General features: G+C 41.5%; 1 protein-coding gene across 1 annotated transcript; it reads left to right on the plus strand.

Moving 5' to 3' along the window:
• Positions 1 to 7,453: 7,453 nt before the first annotated feature.
• LOC145401942 (tRNA (cytosine(72)-C(5))-methyltransferase NSUN6) lies at positions 7,454 to 9,538 on the plus strand. The gene is made up of 2 exons (XM_080274049.1): positions 7,454 to 9,261; positions 9,433 to 9,538. The coding sequence occupies exons 1-2, from the start codon at positions 7,454 to 7,456 to the stop codon at positions 9,536 to 9,538; spliced, it is 1,914 nt and encodes a 637-aa protein (XP_080130175.1).
• The last annotated feature ends 4,526 nt before the right edge of the window (positions 9,539 to 14,064 follow it).

Raw genomic sequence — 14,064 nt, forward strand, 5'->3', positions numbered from 1 at the left:
AGAAGGATGTTTGTGGAGTGTAGTGGCCTAAAGCCATGTTGTGACTGGGCTAGGGGAATGTGAGGTGTGACTAGTTGTAGTATCAGTCGTTCAGTGACTTTAGAGGGGGTGCAGAGGAGTGTGATGGGGTGATGTGAGGAGGGTAATGTGGGGTCTTTTTGGGTTTAGGGATAGTGATGATATTGCCATGCTTCCAGATGTTGGGTATTATGTTGTGTGAGTAGCTGTAGTTTGATATGTTGGTGAGTGCTTGTATCCCTTGTGGTCCTAGATGTTTAAGGTGAATGTTGCTTATGTTGTCTGGTCCACAGGCAGATGAGTGCATGAGGTTGTTAATGATGTGCTTCGTCTGGTTGTAAGTGAAAGGTGCGTAGTCTGGGTCTGTGGGGAACTGTCTCTTATGTCTGATGATACGTCGGTCTTCCAGATGGGGGGTTAGATGGCTGACTTGTGAAAAGTGATTGATGAGAGTGTTTGCTTGTTGTTTGTTTGAGGGTATGGTGTCTGTTGTTGTGATGGCAGTGTGTGATTGTGTGGTGTTGCTGTTGGAAAGTGTGATGCTGTTTAGTGTTTTGTAGAGTTTGCTGATGTTTGTTTGGTGGTCAAGTGTTTGGAGGTAATTTTTCCAGTTTAGTGTTTGCTGTTCTGATATTTTACTGTTTATCTGAGTGTTGAGTTCTTGTATTTTTTGTATGGTGCCTTGTGTATGGGGTGTTGGGGAGTGTCACAGTGTGTCCCGTTGTCTGATGAGGTCTTGAATTTCTGGTGTGAAATTGGGGTTGTGTCTCTTTCTGTTGCCTCTAGGGATGTGTCTTTTGTCTGCGTTTTGTGTGATCGTATTGAAAGTATGCACAGCAGTGTTGATGTTTGTGATGGGTGTACTGTTTATTGTTTTGAAATGTGCTTGATCTCCAGCACCCTCTCTATTCCCTTATCCCTAAAGTCACACTCTCAGACCTCATCTCAGGCCTTTTTTCAGTCTGCCTCTTGCACTTCTACCCTCAACATTCACAGCTCTTACCTTTTGCACCCAGCAGTCATCCTTCATCCTCTCCACAAGCCCAAACCATCTGTCTACCCCTTCTCATCACAGCACTAATACATTCAAGTCCCATCCTTCCTCTCAGCTCTTCATTCACAATCCAAACCCCCCAGGCGTGCCATTCAGGGACACACTACACATCCAATTAATCATATAATCTCTGTAGATTTGAGCCTTTGAATATCCTCTTCCTTTACTGCCCAGATCTAACTACCAAACAGCATTACATCCCCAACATATGCTTCATGCAAGGACCTCTTAGCATGGAGAGAGAATCCTATCAGTATAAGGAGAAGCAGCACCTCCCCGGAACTTCTTTCAACCACTCCTTACCCTAGCTACAGAGTTAGCTCCAGTACCACCTCCAACACACATCATGTCCCCCAAATTACAAAACTCAGCCACACACTTAAGAGGCTCTCCAGCAAGGACAGTCCTTTTCTACTGTCTGTCCCTGCATGCTCTCCTGTGCACACCACACACACAAAATCAGCATTATTTCACAATGTACCTCAATACAACGACATTTTTTATCACAAACACTGCACAAGATGGTTACTTACCACACGCATGTGGCCAGCTGACATAGCCACACTCCCTGTGGTTTTACAGTACTATCATCTCAAGATATCATGACTTTTGTTTTATCCACATTTACTCTCAAGCCCTCGTAACCAGTTCCATCTTTTCCTAAATCTTTCCTCCGTCACCCACTTACTCTCTGCAATCAACACCAAGTCATAAGCATACCACACCTTCCATAGGAATCCAGTTCTGAAGTCAGATGAGAGAGCTTCAAGCACCATGACAAACAATAAGAAGCTTAAAACAGATCCCTGATGCATGCCATCATTCACAGAAAACTCATCCTTACATCCTCAGTTCATTCGCTCCTGGGTGTGAACACTCATATCCACTTTAACCAGCTGCCCTTCAGTTCCACACTTTCTCATTGCCTAGTTCACCACTTACCTAGCAACTCTGTCAAAGGCCATTTCCAAATCAACAAGAACAAAGTACAGCTCTCTCTTCCATCCAATACATTTTTCCTGAAGTACTGTAGTCAGTCAATGAATACTGTATTGCATCAGTGGTTTCTTTAGAAAAATGACTCTCATAGCAAGTGATTTAACTCTTATAGTATATATATATATATATATATATATATATATATATATATATATATATATATATATATATATATATTTTTTCCTTCACTTTATTCTTGTTAACTCCAGACAATTTCATTCAGGTTAGGAAAGAATTTTGGAACTGCAAGGGTTACACATCGCCTCAGTTGCCACTTACTACAAAGAGTCCATCCTTGATTGAATATGTCTGATGGTAACTGGATTGAAAGAAGCGGTGTTGTTGTAGTGAAGGAATTAAGAAGAGAATATGATTAGGTGTTATGCAGTATACAGTACAATATATATATACAGAGAGAGAGAGAGAGTGGTGGATGCGGGCACCCATCATCCACTCACTCGATGTAGAGATTTTTTTTTTTTTTTTAATAGATAATGAATGGAGGAAGGAAAAACAAAGGAAAAAAAAATAAGTCCATGTGCCTAAAGGCATCCTCCATTCATAAAATATTTATAACAACTGGATTTGAATGGAAGTGGATTAAATGTTTGTGGGAAACAACTCCCTGGAAATGAATTCCAGAGAGTAGTAGTGCTGGGGATAAATGAATTTTGATAAGCAGAGGTTCTGCATTGCAGGGTAGAGAGTGTGAGTTCATGGGCGCTCCCAGCTGTCCGATTATTTTGGGAGAAAATATGAAGGGGAGGCACAATTGAAGCCAGTTCATCAGAGCACTTACGGTAAAGATATGATCTCAGCAATGAGTGACGAGCCAAATGGTTTCCTGGGTAAACTGGGGTTTCTGGCAGAGTTAAGTGTCCCCCAGATTCCCCTATCCAAAATCACTTAATCATGGCATTTGTTTCAGAAAGCCTCAGAGGGCCCTATACCTGCCCAGGGCCCCAACCAAGTGGGCAGATTCACATGGCCATGTGGAATGTTGAGAGGTGTGAATGAGGAGAGCAAGAAGGTGGAAGTGGTGAATGTGTTCAAGAGTGAGAGATATGCCGTGATGGCATTGTGTGAAACGGAGATGAAAGGGTGTGAAGTGGAGGAGTGGGAGGATGTGAAATGTGTAAGAGCGTGAATGAATGGACGAGGAAGATGCAAGGAAGGAGTTGTTTTGTTGATGAATGAGGTGTGGCAGAGTGGAATGAGAGACTACAAATGTGTCAGCTCGAAGTGTATGTATGTGAAGTTCAAGTTTGAGAGGGTGAAAGTGACACGCACTGTGTCAGGACAGGAGTGACTCTGAGCGAGAGAAAGGCAGGTTTTGGGATGAGCTGGATGAAGTAGTGGGAGAAATGCCCAGAAGCTATAAAGTGATCGTAATGGGGGATATGAATGGAAGAGTAGGCACTGGTCCTGAGGATGACATAATGGGTTGTAATGGAGTACCAGGAGAAAATGATAAAGGGAAGTGACTAAAGGAGAGGAGGTTGTGCACTTGTAACTCGTATTTCAAACACAAAGATGCACATAAATATACATGATATAGAGGGAGTGGGGACTGTGTTGAAAGAAGCCTGGTTGATTACATGCTCGTAGAGAGGTCAATGATGAGAATGGTTGCTGATACGAGGGCCATGAGAGGATGATGTGGAAGTCTATGATAGTGGTATGCAAGATCAAGCTGAGAAGAGTGAGGTGGATCAGGAGAGAGGAGCAGTCAGGGAGAAAGACTGAAAGTTGAGAAGCTGAGGTCAAGGAAATGGCAGATGATTACAGGACCAAAGTTGAAGAGGAGTTAGAATCAGTGAATTGGATTGAAATGATCTGGACAGCCTGTGGAATGCATATAGGGATTGCTTCGTTAGAAATGCTAGAGTGGTGTGTGGTGTGGCAAGAGTAACAACAAAGAAGAAAGGTACAGCATGGTGGGATGATGAGGTTAAGAGAACGATGGAGGAAAAGAGGAAGTGGCTAAAGTGGTTACAGGACAGGGGTTCAGTTGAAATAAGAACTGAATATATTGAGAGCAAGAAGCACATCAAGAGACTAGTGAAGAGGAAAAAGAAGGAGGTAAATGATGATCTAGGAAGAAAAATGAATGCAAACTACTCTGAAAATAGGAAGTTATTCTGGAAAGAGGTGTAGATATGTAGAAGTGAAAGCAGAAAGAAATGTGATGGTGTGAAGAATGTAGGTGGTAGATTATTAACCCATGGGGATGAAGTAAGGACCAGATGGAAAGAATATTTTGAAAGCCTGATGAATGGGAATAGAGAGAGCAGAGCAGCTGTAAACATGATTGGTTTTGGGGGGGTGCAGAGAAGGAATGCAGTGCCAGGAGACATGACACTCGCACAGGTGAAGAGTGCTGTGAAGCTGCTGAAAAATGGGAAAGCAGCTAGGACTGATGAGGTGTATGCAGAGATGATTAAGTGTAGTGGAGAGAGTGGAATGAAGTGCTTGTTGGAGATATGTAAGAAGGCATGGATGAGTGAAACTGTGCCACCAGAGTGGAAAAAGTCTGTGATTGTACCCCTGTACAAAATTATAGATGAGCAAAGTGAGTGCAAGAATTATCGTGGCATAAGTTTATTGAGTGTGGTAGGGAAGGTATATGGAAGAATTATTATAGAGAAGATAAGAGAGATATCAGAAGTCCTAGTGAGTGATGAAGAGGGTGGCTTTAGGAGTGGCAGAGGACATGTGGAGCAAATATTTGCAGTGAGAAAGATAGCAGAGAAGGCTTGTGAGAAGGACTGTAAGATGTTTATGGCATTCATGGATCTGGAAAATGCATACAACAAAGTGGACAGAGAAGGATTGTGGAAGGTCTTGCTCATGTATGGCATAGATGGTAAGCTGCTAGGTGCCGTCAAGAGTTTTTGTGATTAGTGAAACATGTGTAAGGGTTAATGGGCATCTAAGTGAATGGTTCATGATTGGTGTGGTTTTGCAACAAGGTTGTGTGATGTCCCCATGGTTGTTCAATATATATAAGCCTATGGATGGGGTGATGAGAGAAGTAAAAACACAAGTAATGGAGAGAGGGATGGCGTTGAATGATGATGGATGGAATATCTCAAATTTGTTGTATGCTGATGATGCAGTACTGCTTGCAAATAACGGACAAGAACTTGGTAGACTAGCACAGAGTTTTGCTGATGTCTGTTAGCATCATGTCTTGAGAGTAAATGTAGAAAAGAGTAAAATGATGGTTTTTGAGAGAGAAGGTGGCTCCCAGTGTGATGTTACAGTGAATGGAGAGAGACTGGAATTTGTAAGAGAGTTCAAATACCTGGGTACAGTGATTGAAAAGAGGAAAATGTGCAAAAGAAGTGGAAAGTAGAGTGACACAAGGAAGAAAAGTAGCTGGTGCAATGAAGGCCTTGATAAGAAACAGAGGCTTGAGTGTTGCAGCTGCATGAGGCTTACATGAAGGAGTGTTAGTGCCAACTTTAACATATGGATGTGAGACTGTGGTGTGGCATGAAAATGAAAAGCCAAGAGTAATAGCAGTGGAGATGGGACTGCTGAGGAGTGTATGTGGAGTACAGAGGGTGGATAGGATACAAAATAATGTGATTCGTGAAAGGTGTGGAGTGAGGAAGTTAGTGAACACCAGAATCAAAGAGAATGTACTGAGATGGTATGGTCATGTGGAGAGAATGGATAGTAATGGAGTTGTGAAAAAGGTATATCTGAGCGAGGTAGGCCAAGGAGAAGGTGGAGAGATATGGTGGATGAGTGTGTGAAGAAGAGAGATCTGGAAGTCTGTGAGGCCAGGGAACTGACGAGATCGAGCTAGCTGGATAAATGTTGCGAGGAGAAGTGCATGATCAGGGATTTGGCACCCCTTTTTAACGTGGCAGCGTCTGGATTGACTCTATTGGATACGTTTATGTGAAGCTACAGAACGTGGGGAATGTTTTTGGTGTATCAGATAGAGCCAGGATTCTGAGGGCTTGAATGGTTAGTGAATGGAAGCGTGGCCCACTGGATTGGGCAAATTTGGGCTGTCTGGACATTGCTGCTCCTCATCATGCCCTGGGGTGGGAAGGGAAGTCCAGATGATGATGATGATGATGATGATATATATATATATATATATATATATATGGGGGTGGGAAGGGAAGTCCGGATGATGATGATGATGATGATGATATATATATATATATATATATGTACAGTATATATATATATATATATATATATATATATATATATATATATACACACACACACAATATGTGCAACTGTTTAATTCCCTGATGCGTTCTGCTGTTGTAGTACTACTTTTTTCTTATTTTTATCTGTAGTAAAAAATGGTTTCAAGTTGATGTGAAACGAGATACGGTCTTAAAAATCAATAATTTACCCTTTGGTACCATATACTGTACAGTCGGTCATCGAGTAACACAGACGATATGGACTGGACAAGGACTGTGATACTCAAACACACATTAATCAAACAATATGTTTGCATGTTCAGTATTATGGTACAATGTAGTCTGCCGAATTTCCAAAACTCTCACTTTTACCCCTTCTTATCACCCTACCCCACATAAATTACCCGCTACTAATACATGAATGGTATTAAAATAGCATTAATAAAAACAAAAGTTAGGCTGGGTACCCATGTGTTGTTGATGCATAGCTCTGCGGCACTTTTCCCCTGCCCCCCTACACCAAATGTTTTCATTGTTGAGGTGTTGCTGCTCCTACACTTCCTTCTTCAACATCTAAGTTGAATCCTTCATTGGTGTTTTCATTCATGCCATGCTTTTTTGCCATTTCTACATGCCTCTTTCCCTGCCCTAACTCCTTTACTGTCTCATACTTCTGGGCATATGTGAAGATGCTCTGTTTTCTGGGTGGCTGGGGCTGATTGCGTGGTGTGACTATGAGTCATTGTCCTCGTTCTTCACTCAAACAAAAAAAAATCTTGCTGCACAGCATAATGGTAGACCTCAGTGAGATGTGGGAAAGGACTGAATATACAAGTATGTGCCCAGGACAGGTACCCAGAGGTAAGCCAGTCAATCATGGCAAGTCTGGCAGGTGATGTCACTGTTTGTGACTTTCAAATTGCATTGCCAGGCCAGGTGACAAAGCTGAAGATTTTCCCCATGTTGCATATGACCTGTTTCATTATGCTGACCTTGTAATTACAAAAACACGTTACTCAACAGCGCATTACTCAATGACTGACTGTACTCTATGGCACCGATATATATATGAGAGAATCAAGATGCCCATCAGTATCTTTAACATAATTAAGGAGTTTCTGCCATATACAGATATATACAGTATATATATGTATATCTTTTTTTTCTTGTATTTCAGAGAACTGGTATAAGTTTGTGTCAGATCATGGACATCAACAAGGACTCAAGCTTAACTACAAATTTTGTTCCAGGAAGCTTTAACCCTCTCAGTAGGGAAGTAACCCATTACATCAGGCAGTCTTTCTGTCAGCCAGCCTGCAACCCTTCTCAAGCCATAGGAATAAAAACTGTAGCCCTTAAATATTGTCGGAGAAGTGGAGGAAATGTGTTCTTAGAGAATGAAAGTGCTGTTAAATGTGGCCCAGAGTGTAAAAGTATTGAATATGAGTGTGGTGTAACATCTGGATATAGTAAATGTAATGCATGTGTAGAAAATAATAGTGAAGTTGAGGTTGGAAGTGTGGTATATTTAACAAATTATCATGTCAATGAGAAAAATCCAGAGTTTGAAAATGAAGTGAGTTTAGAGTGTGAAAATAAAGAGGGTTATGGAAGAAGGTGCAACATTCACCAGTGTTGTGTAATACATAGCAATGCTAAAGTTAGCATGGTGTGCCAGAGCAGCCTGTACTCAGAAAAGGAAAAGAAGAATGAAGATATAACACAATCGGAAGAAAAGGTTTGTCTTGAGACTGAAAATGAGGGTGAAAAATTTAGTAATTCCTGTGAATTAGATCTGTGGTTAAGGATGCTTTCTTTACCACCTAGATGTACAACTTTGAGGGTGAATTTACTTGCCACAACCCTAGACAAAGCACTATTGATGATCAAAAGCTACATTGAAGAACAGTACAGAGATAAGTGTTTACCTTTACCTTTAGTCTACTCCCACCATTTCCTACCTGACCTTCTTGTGGTTGAGTCATGTGGTGTGCATGAAGTCAAGCTGGCAGGTAAACAGGTGGTTGTAAGTAGATTGTGTGGGTGTGCAGTGTTGCGTGGAGCTGAGGTTTTTGCTCCGGGAGTAATGGCTGTATCATCAGATGTTCGGACTGGGGATAAAGTTGCCATTTTTGCTGACCTTGATGGAAGATGTTTGAAGGGTAGCAAAGTGTATAATGGTAGGAAGATGTTTTTGGGTAATGGTGTAGCTTTAATGACCAGGAGAGATTTATTTGTAGCTAAGAGAAGTACTGGTGTGGCTGTCTCCATGAAAGAACAGATATTTCATTCCCCAAGTATAGGTGATTGTTTTCAGGATCTGATATTTTTACAGAATTTACCATCTGTAATATGTGGCCACATCCTTAAACCAGAAAAACACAGTGTTGTCCTTGACATGTGTGCAGCTCCAGGTGGGAAAACAACACACATAGCATCATTAATGTGCAACACGGGTCAGGTTATTGCAATTGATAAATCTAAGAACAAACTTGCTCACGTTATGGCAAATTCAGAGAGACTAGGACTTACAAATGTAAAAGCTTATCATTTTGACAGCACAAAATTAGTCATGAACAAAACTAATAATCTCACAAAAAGCAAAATTGATACAGTTACAGAGGGATTGACAAAGAGTGAGAGGAGAGATGAAACTTTAGTGCCTCCATTCCACCATTCATCATTCAAGTATATATTACTAGATGCACCTTGTAGTGCACTGGGACAGCGACCTCAGCTTCACACTAAGATGAGCCTTAAAGAACTACAGTCATTCCCCGCAGTTCAGCGCCGTTTGCTGAAAAATGCAGTTGAACTACTGCAGCCTGGGGGTCGACTAGTATATAGTACATGCACCATTGTGCCTGAAGAAAATGAGAGGATGGTGAGGTGGGTGCTGGATAGGTTTAGGGATATTGTTCTGGTAGACAGTGGGACAAAGTTTGGGATGTTGGGACTGCCTGGCTGTGGACTGGATCATGATGAATGCAGCAAAGTACAGAGATTTGGTCCAGCTTTCTTTAATAATGAGGCATACATACATGATACCAAGAAATTTCTTTACACCTCTGAAAATAACACATATGGTAAAAAAGATCATGTACCCAGTGCTAAGATGTGTGTACTTGAACATGAGATATGCATTCACAACACTGAAACCCCATTATCTATGTGTGACAGTGTGGTTCACTCAAACGCTACCAGTTTTGCATGTGTTGATCACGACACTATTGGCTTTTTCATTGCAGTTTTCACAAAAGTTTCATTACAGTCTTTGTCTGAAATTTAATCAGGTTCAAAACTGGGTTCCAGTAGTAGCATGTAGGCAAGGGAATACAGATCCTGTACAGTATATACTATATAAGTTTGAAATGTGACAGTCTTCAGATGTCATACTGTATTTTGGAATGTTGTGAAGTGGTTTCCTGTAGACTTTAAGTTCAGTGCTGCATTACACACTGAGGAAAAAAGAGGTTTGATATGGTGAAACTTAACAATCTCATGATCATTTTTTATTTAGGAGACATCATTTCATTTTCCCTTCGTTTATAATGGCTCCAGCATGCTTGCATGCATCAGCCATGGTCACCTAATGGCGGCTTTCCATGCGGCTTGATCTCAGGCAGCCTTCCTATCCAGTCCCATATCCCTGAAGTCATACTGTAAGGCCTCGTCCCAGGTCTCTTTCGGTCTGCCTCTCGCAGCCCAACCCATAATGTTCACACTTCTCACATTCTGCACTCAGTTGTCATCCTTCATCCTCACCACATGCCCAAAGCATCTCATTCTACTTATCCTTATCATAACCACCAGTACACTCCATCCCCATCCTTCCTCTTAACTCTTCCAACATAAACCTAGCCCCTACAGGCCTCACATGCAAGGATGAGCTGCACATTACCTGATCATTGTCATTTCTGTATGTTTAAGCCTACAAATATCTCTTCCTCTGCTGCCCAGGTCTCACTACCGTACAACATTACACTCTTAACACATGCCGCATGCAAAGATCTCTTAGCACGGAGGGAGGGCCCTCTCAGTTGAGAGGCAACAGCTCCCTTAACTTCTTCCAACCACTCCTCTTTCTCGCCACAGAGGTAGCTCCAGCCCCACCTCCAGCACATAACATGTCTGCCAAGTAACAAAACTCTTCCAGCTACTCAAGAGACTCACCAGCAAGATCAGTCCTTTCACGCCTGACAATCTCCACATGCTCTCCCCAACACACTGCACACATGAAATCAGCACTATCTCACAGTCTAACTCTAATACCACTACATCTCTTATGCACCCACTTATCACAAACACTGCACAAGATGGATTACTTTCCATGCCTTTGTGGCAAACTGCTCATGACCACTTTTCCTCTTTGACAGTACTGCCACCAACCCATCATCTTTGTTTTATCTTCATTTATTGTCAAGCCCTTGTGCCCCATACCATCTCTCCACCTCCTAAATCTTTCCTCCGCCTCCCATTCATTCTCTGCAATCAACATCAAACCATCAGCAAACAACATCTCCCATGGGAATCTATTTCTGAAGTCATGTGAGAGGGCTTCAGGCACCATGATAAACAGTAAGGGGCTCAAGACAGACCTTTGATGCACACCAACATTCATAGAGAACTCATCATTCAAATCTCCAGTCACTCTCACCTGGGTGTGAGCACCCACATACATAGCCATAAGCACTCTAACCAGCCACTCCTCGAGCCCAAGTATTCGCATTGCCCATTTTACCATCTCCATAGGGACCCAGTCAGAGGCTTTTTCCCAATCAACAGATACAAAGTACAAATCCTATTTCTTTCCTAGGTATTTTTCCCAAAGCTGTCAAATGTGAATATGGCATCAGTGATCCCTTACCTGGCATGAACCCAAACTGCGTCTCATCAATATTCACTCTTTCTCTGATCATACCTTCTAGAACTCTCTCCATTACCTTCATTATCTAGTCCAATAGGTTTATGCCTTTATAATTTCTTCCTTCCAGGGCATCACCCTTTCCCTTGTGCACATTTACAATCACTCTTCAGCTAATCATCTCATACAACACACATGTATAATCATATTTATCAAATCAGTAACTAACCCCACTCCTATATTTCCTGAGGCCTTCATCATATCAGTAGTCAACCTATAGTCAGTTTTTTTTATCGAGGCAAAGATGCACTTGAAAGGCTGGTGATGATTGGCTGAATGCAACATCACTTCACAGTCCTTTTACTCATTAGCATTATTAATTGACAACATATATCTGAGGGGGAAATTTGGGTTAGTAAATGCTATTCGGACATGTTGCATTCAGCCAAGCATCACCAGCCTGTCAAGTGCATCTTCGCCTAAATAAAAGAAACTGAGTATAGACACACCTGCTGCACTCCCCACCTGCATCCTGTCTATTGCCTTGCTCACAGTAGTAGCATCAATCAAAAGCCAAGGGCAAAACACTGGATCTGCTGACTCCAGACCTTCCCTGTTCCAGTCAAACTCATTCACAACTGGTTATCATTCTCTCTCCAGGTATCTTTAATATCATCACTGTTCACCACAACCTTTCCTTCATCATTCTTCACACACTGCTCACCTATGATGTCCCTGTTTTCCCTCCTCATCTGATTTGCCACCTTAAATATCATATTCTTCTTTTCAACACTATTTAGGTTTTCCAGCAAAAGTCTCTGACACTCGGATTTTGCCCTGTATACCTCTTTGATAGCCCCATGCATGGCAGTCAAGCATTCTTTTGTTACCACCCCTTCTCCATTTTTGGAAAAGCCTTCTTTTCTCCTTAATTGCAGCTTCTACACCCTCATCCCACTACCATGTTACTTTATGTCTTGGAGGGCCCTATGTCCATCCACACACTGAATCAGTAACTCTCAAGTGGTTGTTCGAGAGAGCTCTGTTCTGTTCATTAGCACTTCTGTTAACAGCTTCCTCTTCAGCTACCACTCTATTTATCTCTATGAAGGCATCCCTTACTGCTTGTTTTTTCAGCTTCCATACTTTTGTCCTAGGTGCATAGGTACTTAAGCATCATGTCACATGTCATTAATATGTGTTGCTGCACACTCTTCTCTTCCTGTAACTTAAACATCCCTCATCAACCTCCTATCAGCCCTGCTGACCAGGAAATATTCAATCTAGCTACTATCTCCCACAGACTTAGATGTAATCAACCCACCCTTTCTATTCTTAAAATGCGTGTTGCACACAATCATGTTTATTGCTTCCCCGAACCCAAGTTTCCTTTTCCCTTCCACATTCCTCGTACCATATGCGCATCTCCTTCATATCCTTGAGATGCTTCACCTGCATGACCGTTTAATTCCCCTCCCAAAACTACAGTCTCATCATCCCCCATACCACTTACCATGTGCATAGTGTATTGTCATCCCGGAATCCATCTTTTTCTTTTATCATCCAAGCCAGCCAGATGGCTGACCGATGCTAGCTATGTTCTGTCTCAGTGTTGTGTGTGCAATATTACGTGATATAATGTGGGATGCAGTTTTATGTAATGTACATGTGTCATCCACAGTGTAATGTAGTTAACTGTGTGTGGTATTTTATACTAGGGTTCATTTGAGGCATACAGTGCAGCAAGAGGAAACTTGTAATGTCAGAGTTCACATTTTCCTTTAAGGACCATTGACCATGCAAACATTTGTAAGTCCTTCACCCAACATCATCTCAACCTGTATTGCAGCTGTGACCCATTTCCATGCTTAATCTCCTAGTCCAGAGGTCTTCATGTAGGACTTCATCCCATGTCTTCCATGGTTTGCCTGAGGGCACAATTCCCTCCACAGTCACACTTGTGACCCTCCAGTCATCATCTGCTAATCTGTCAACATGTTCAGACCATCTCAGCCTTCTATTTCTCATCACTTCTTTAATATTTCTTACACTAAATCTCATTCAGTAGACTTTTTTTTTTTTTTTTTTTTAGTGATACCCTGCTTATCCCACTCAACCTTCTCATTTCTGTTAATTCTAGTCTGCATAATTCCTCTTCTCTAATAGGCCATGTATCATTGCCAACAGAATAACATTCCTCATGAATGTTTTAAAGAGAATATCCATGGGATGAATGGAGAACCGTTCATCGTCAGGAGAGGCAACAGTTTCTTAAATAATTCCATCCACTTCTCTTTCTAGCATGGGTGCTAGCTTTTATAGTTTTATTCCACCTGACACACTTAGCATTTCCCCCAGACATCTAACAAAACTACATGCAGGTAGGTGGTTGTTTCCCCAGTTTTGATATGCTGAGAAAAAACACATGAGCACACTTTTTTCTTGTGATTAATATCAGTCATCATTATCATCATCCTGGCTTCTTTTCCCACCCAAAGATGGGGTAAGTTAGAGTTCAGAAAGCAAGAAAAAAGAAAAAATATATAGAGGGAGAATTAACTACAGCATTCCCCGTGAAATATTTACCCCAAAAGAAGAGTCGACTAATATGTGAGTAAAATGTTTCATGGATTAAAATACAGTAAGACCTCACTGTAACGGACTAATTGGGGCCCAAGCCATTCCGAAAAATGCGAAATTCCGATAAAAGCAATATCCGGATTTCCCCCTGCTAATCCGGACTTTTTCCAATATATCAGACATTTGTCCAGATCGCATGAACGGTTTTTAAACTTTTTGACTACCATTGTGGTACTGTACTGTGTTATAACTTCACTACATTAATCAACTGGTATAATATATACACTAATACTATACCATACACTGATAAACATGTCTTCTATCTATCTATCTATTGCCAGACGCCTCAATCCCGTTTGGGGTGGCCACAA

Source organism: Coenobita brevimanus, chromosome 57 (genome assembly GCF_032717465.1).
Source record: "Coenobita brevimanus isolate Jiangsu-jjx chromosome 57, ASM3271746v2, whole genome shotgun sequence".
In the NCBI taxonomy this organism is placed as follows: Eukaryota; Metazoa; Arthropoda; class Malacostraca; order Decapoda; family Coenobitidae; genus Coenobita; species Coenobita brevimanus.

What these genes read in the sequence shown, in the direction of transcription:
- LOC145401942 (XM_080274049.1), top strand. Translation starts at nt 7,454, where the DNA reads ATGGACATCAACAAGGACTCAAGCTTAACTACAAATTTTGTTCCAGGA. An exon ending in AAAGTACAGAGATTTGGTCC is followed by an intron (nt 9,262 to 9,432) that starts AGCTTTCTTTAA and finishes GTGTGACAGTGT; the next exon opens with GGTTCACTCAAACGCTACCA.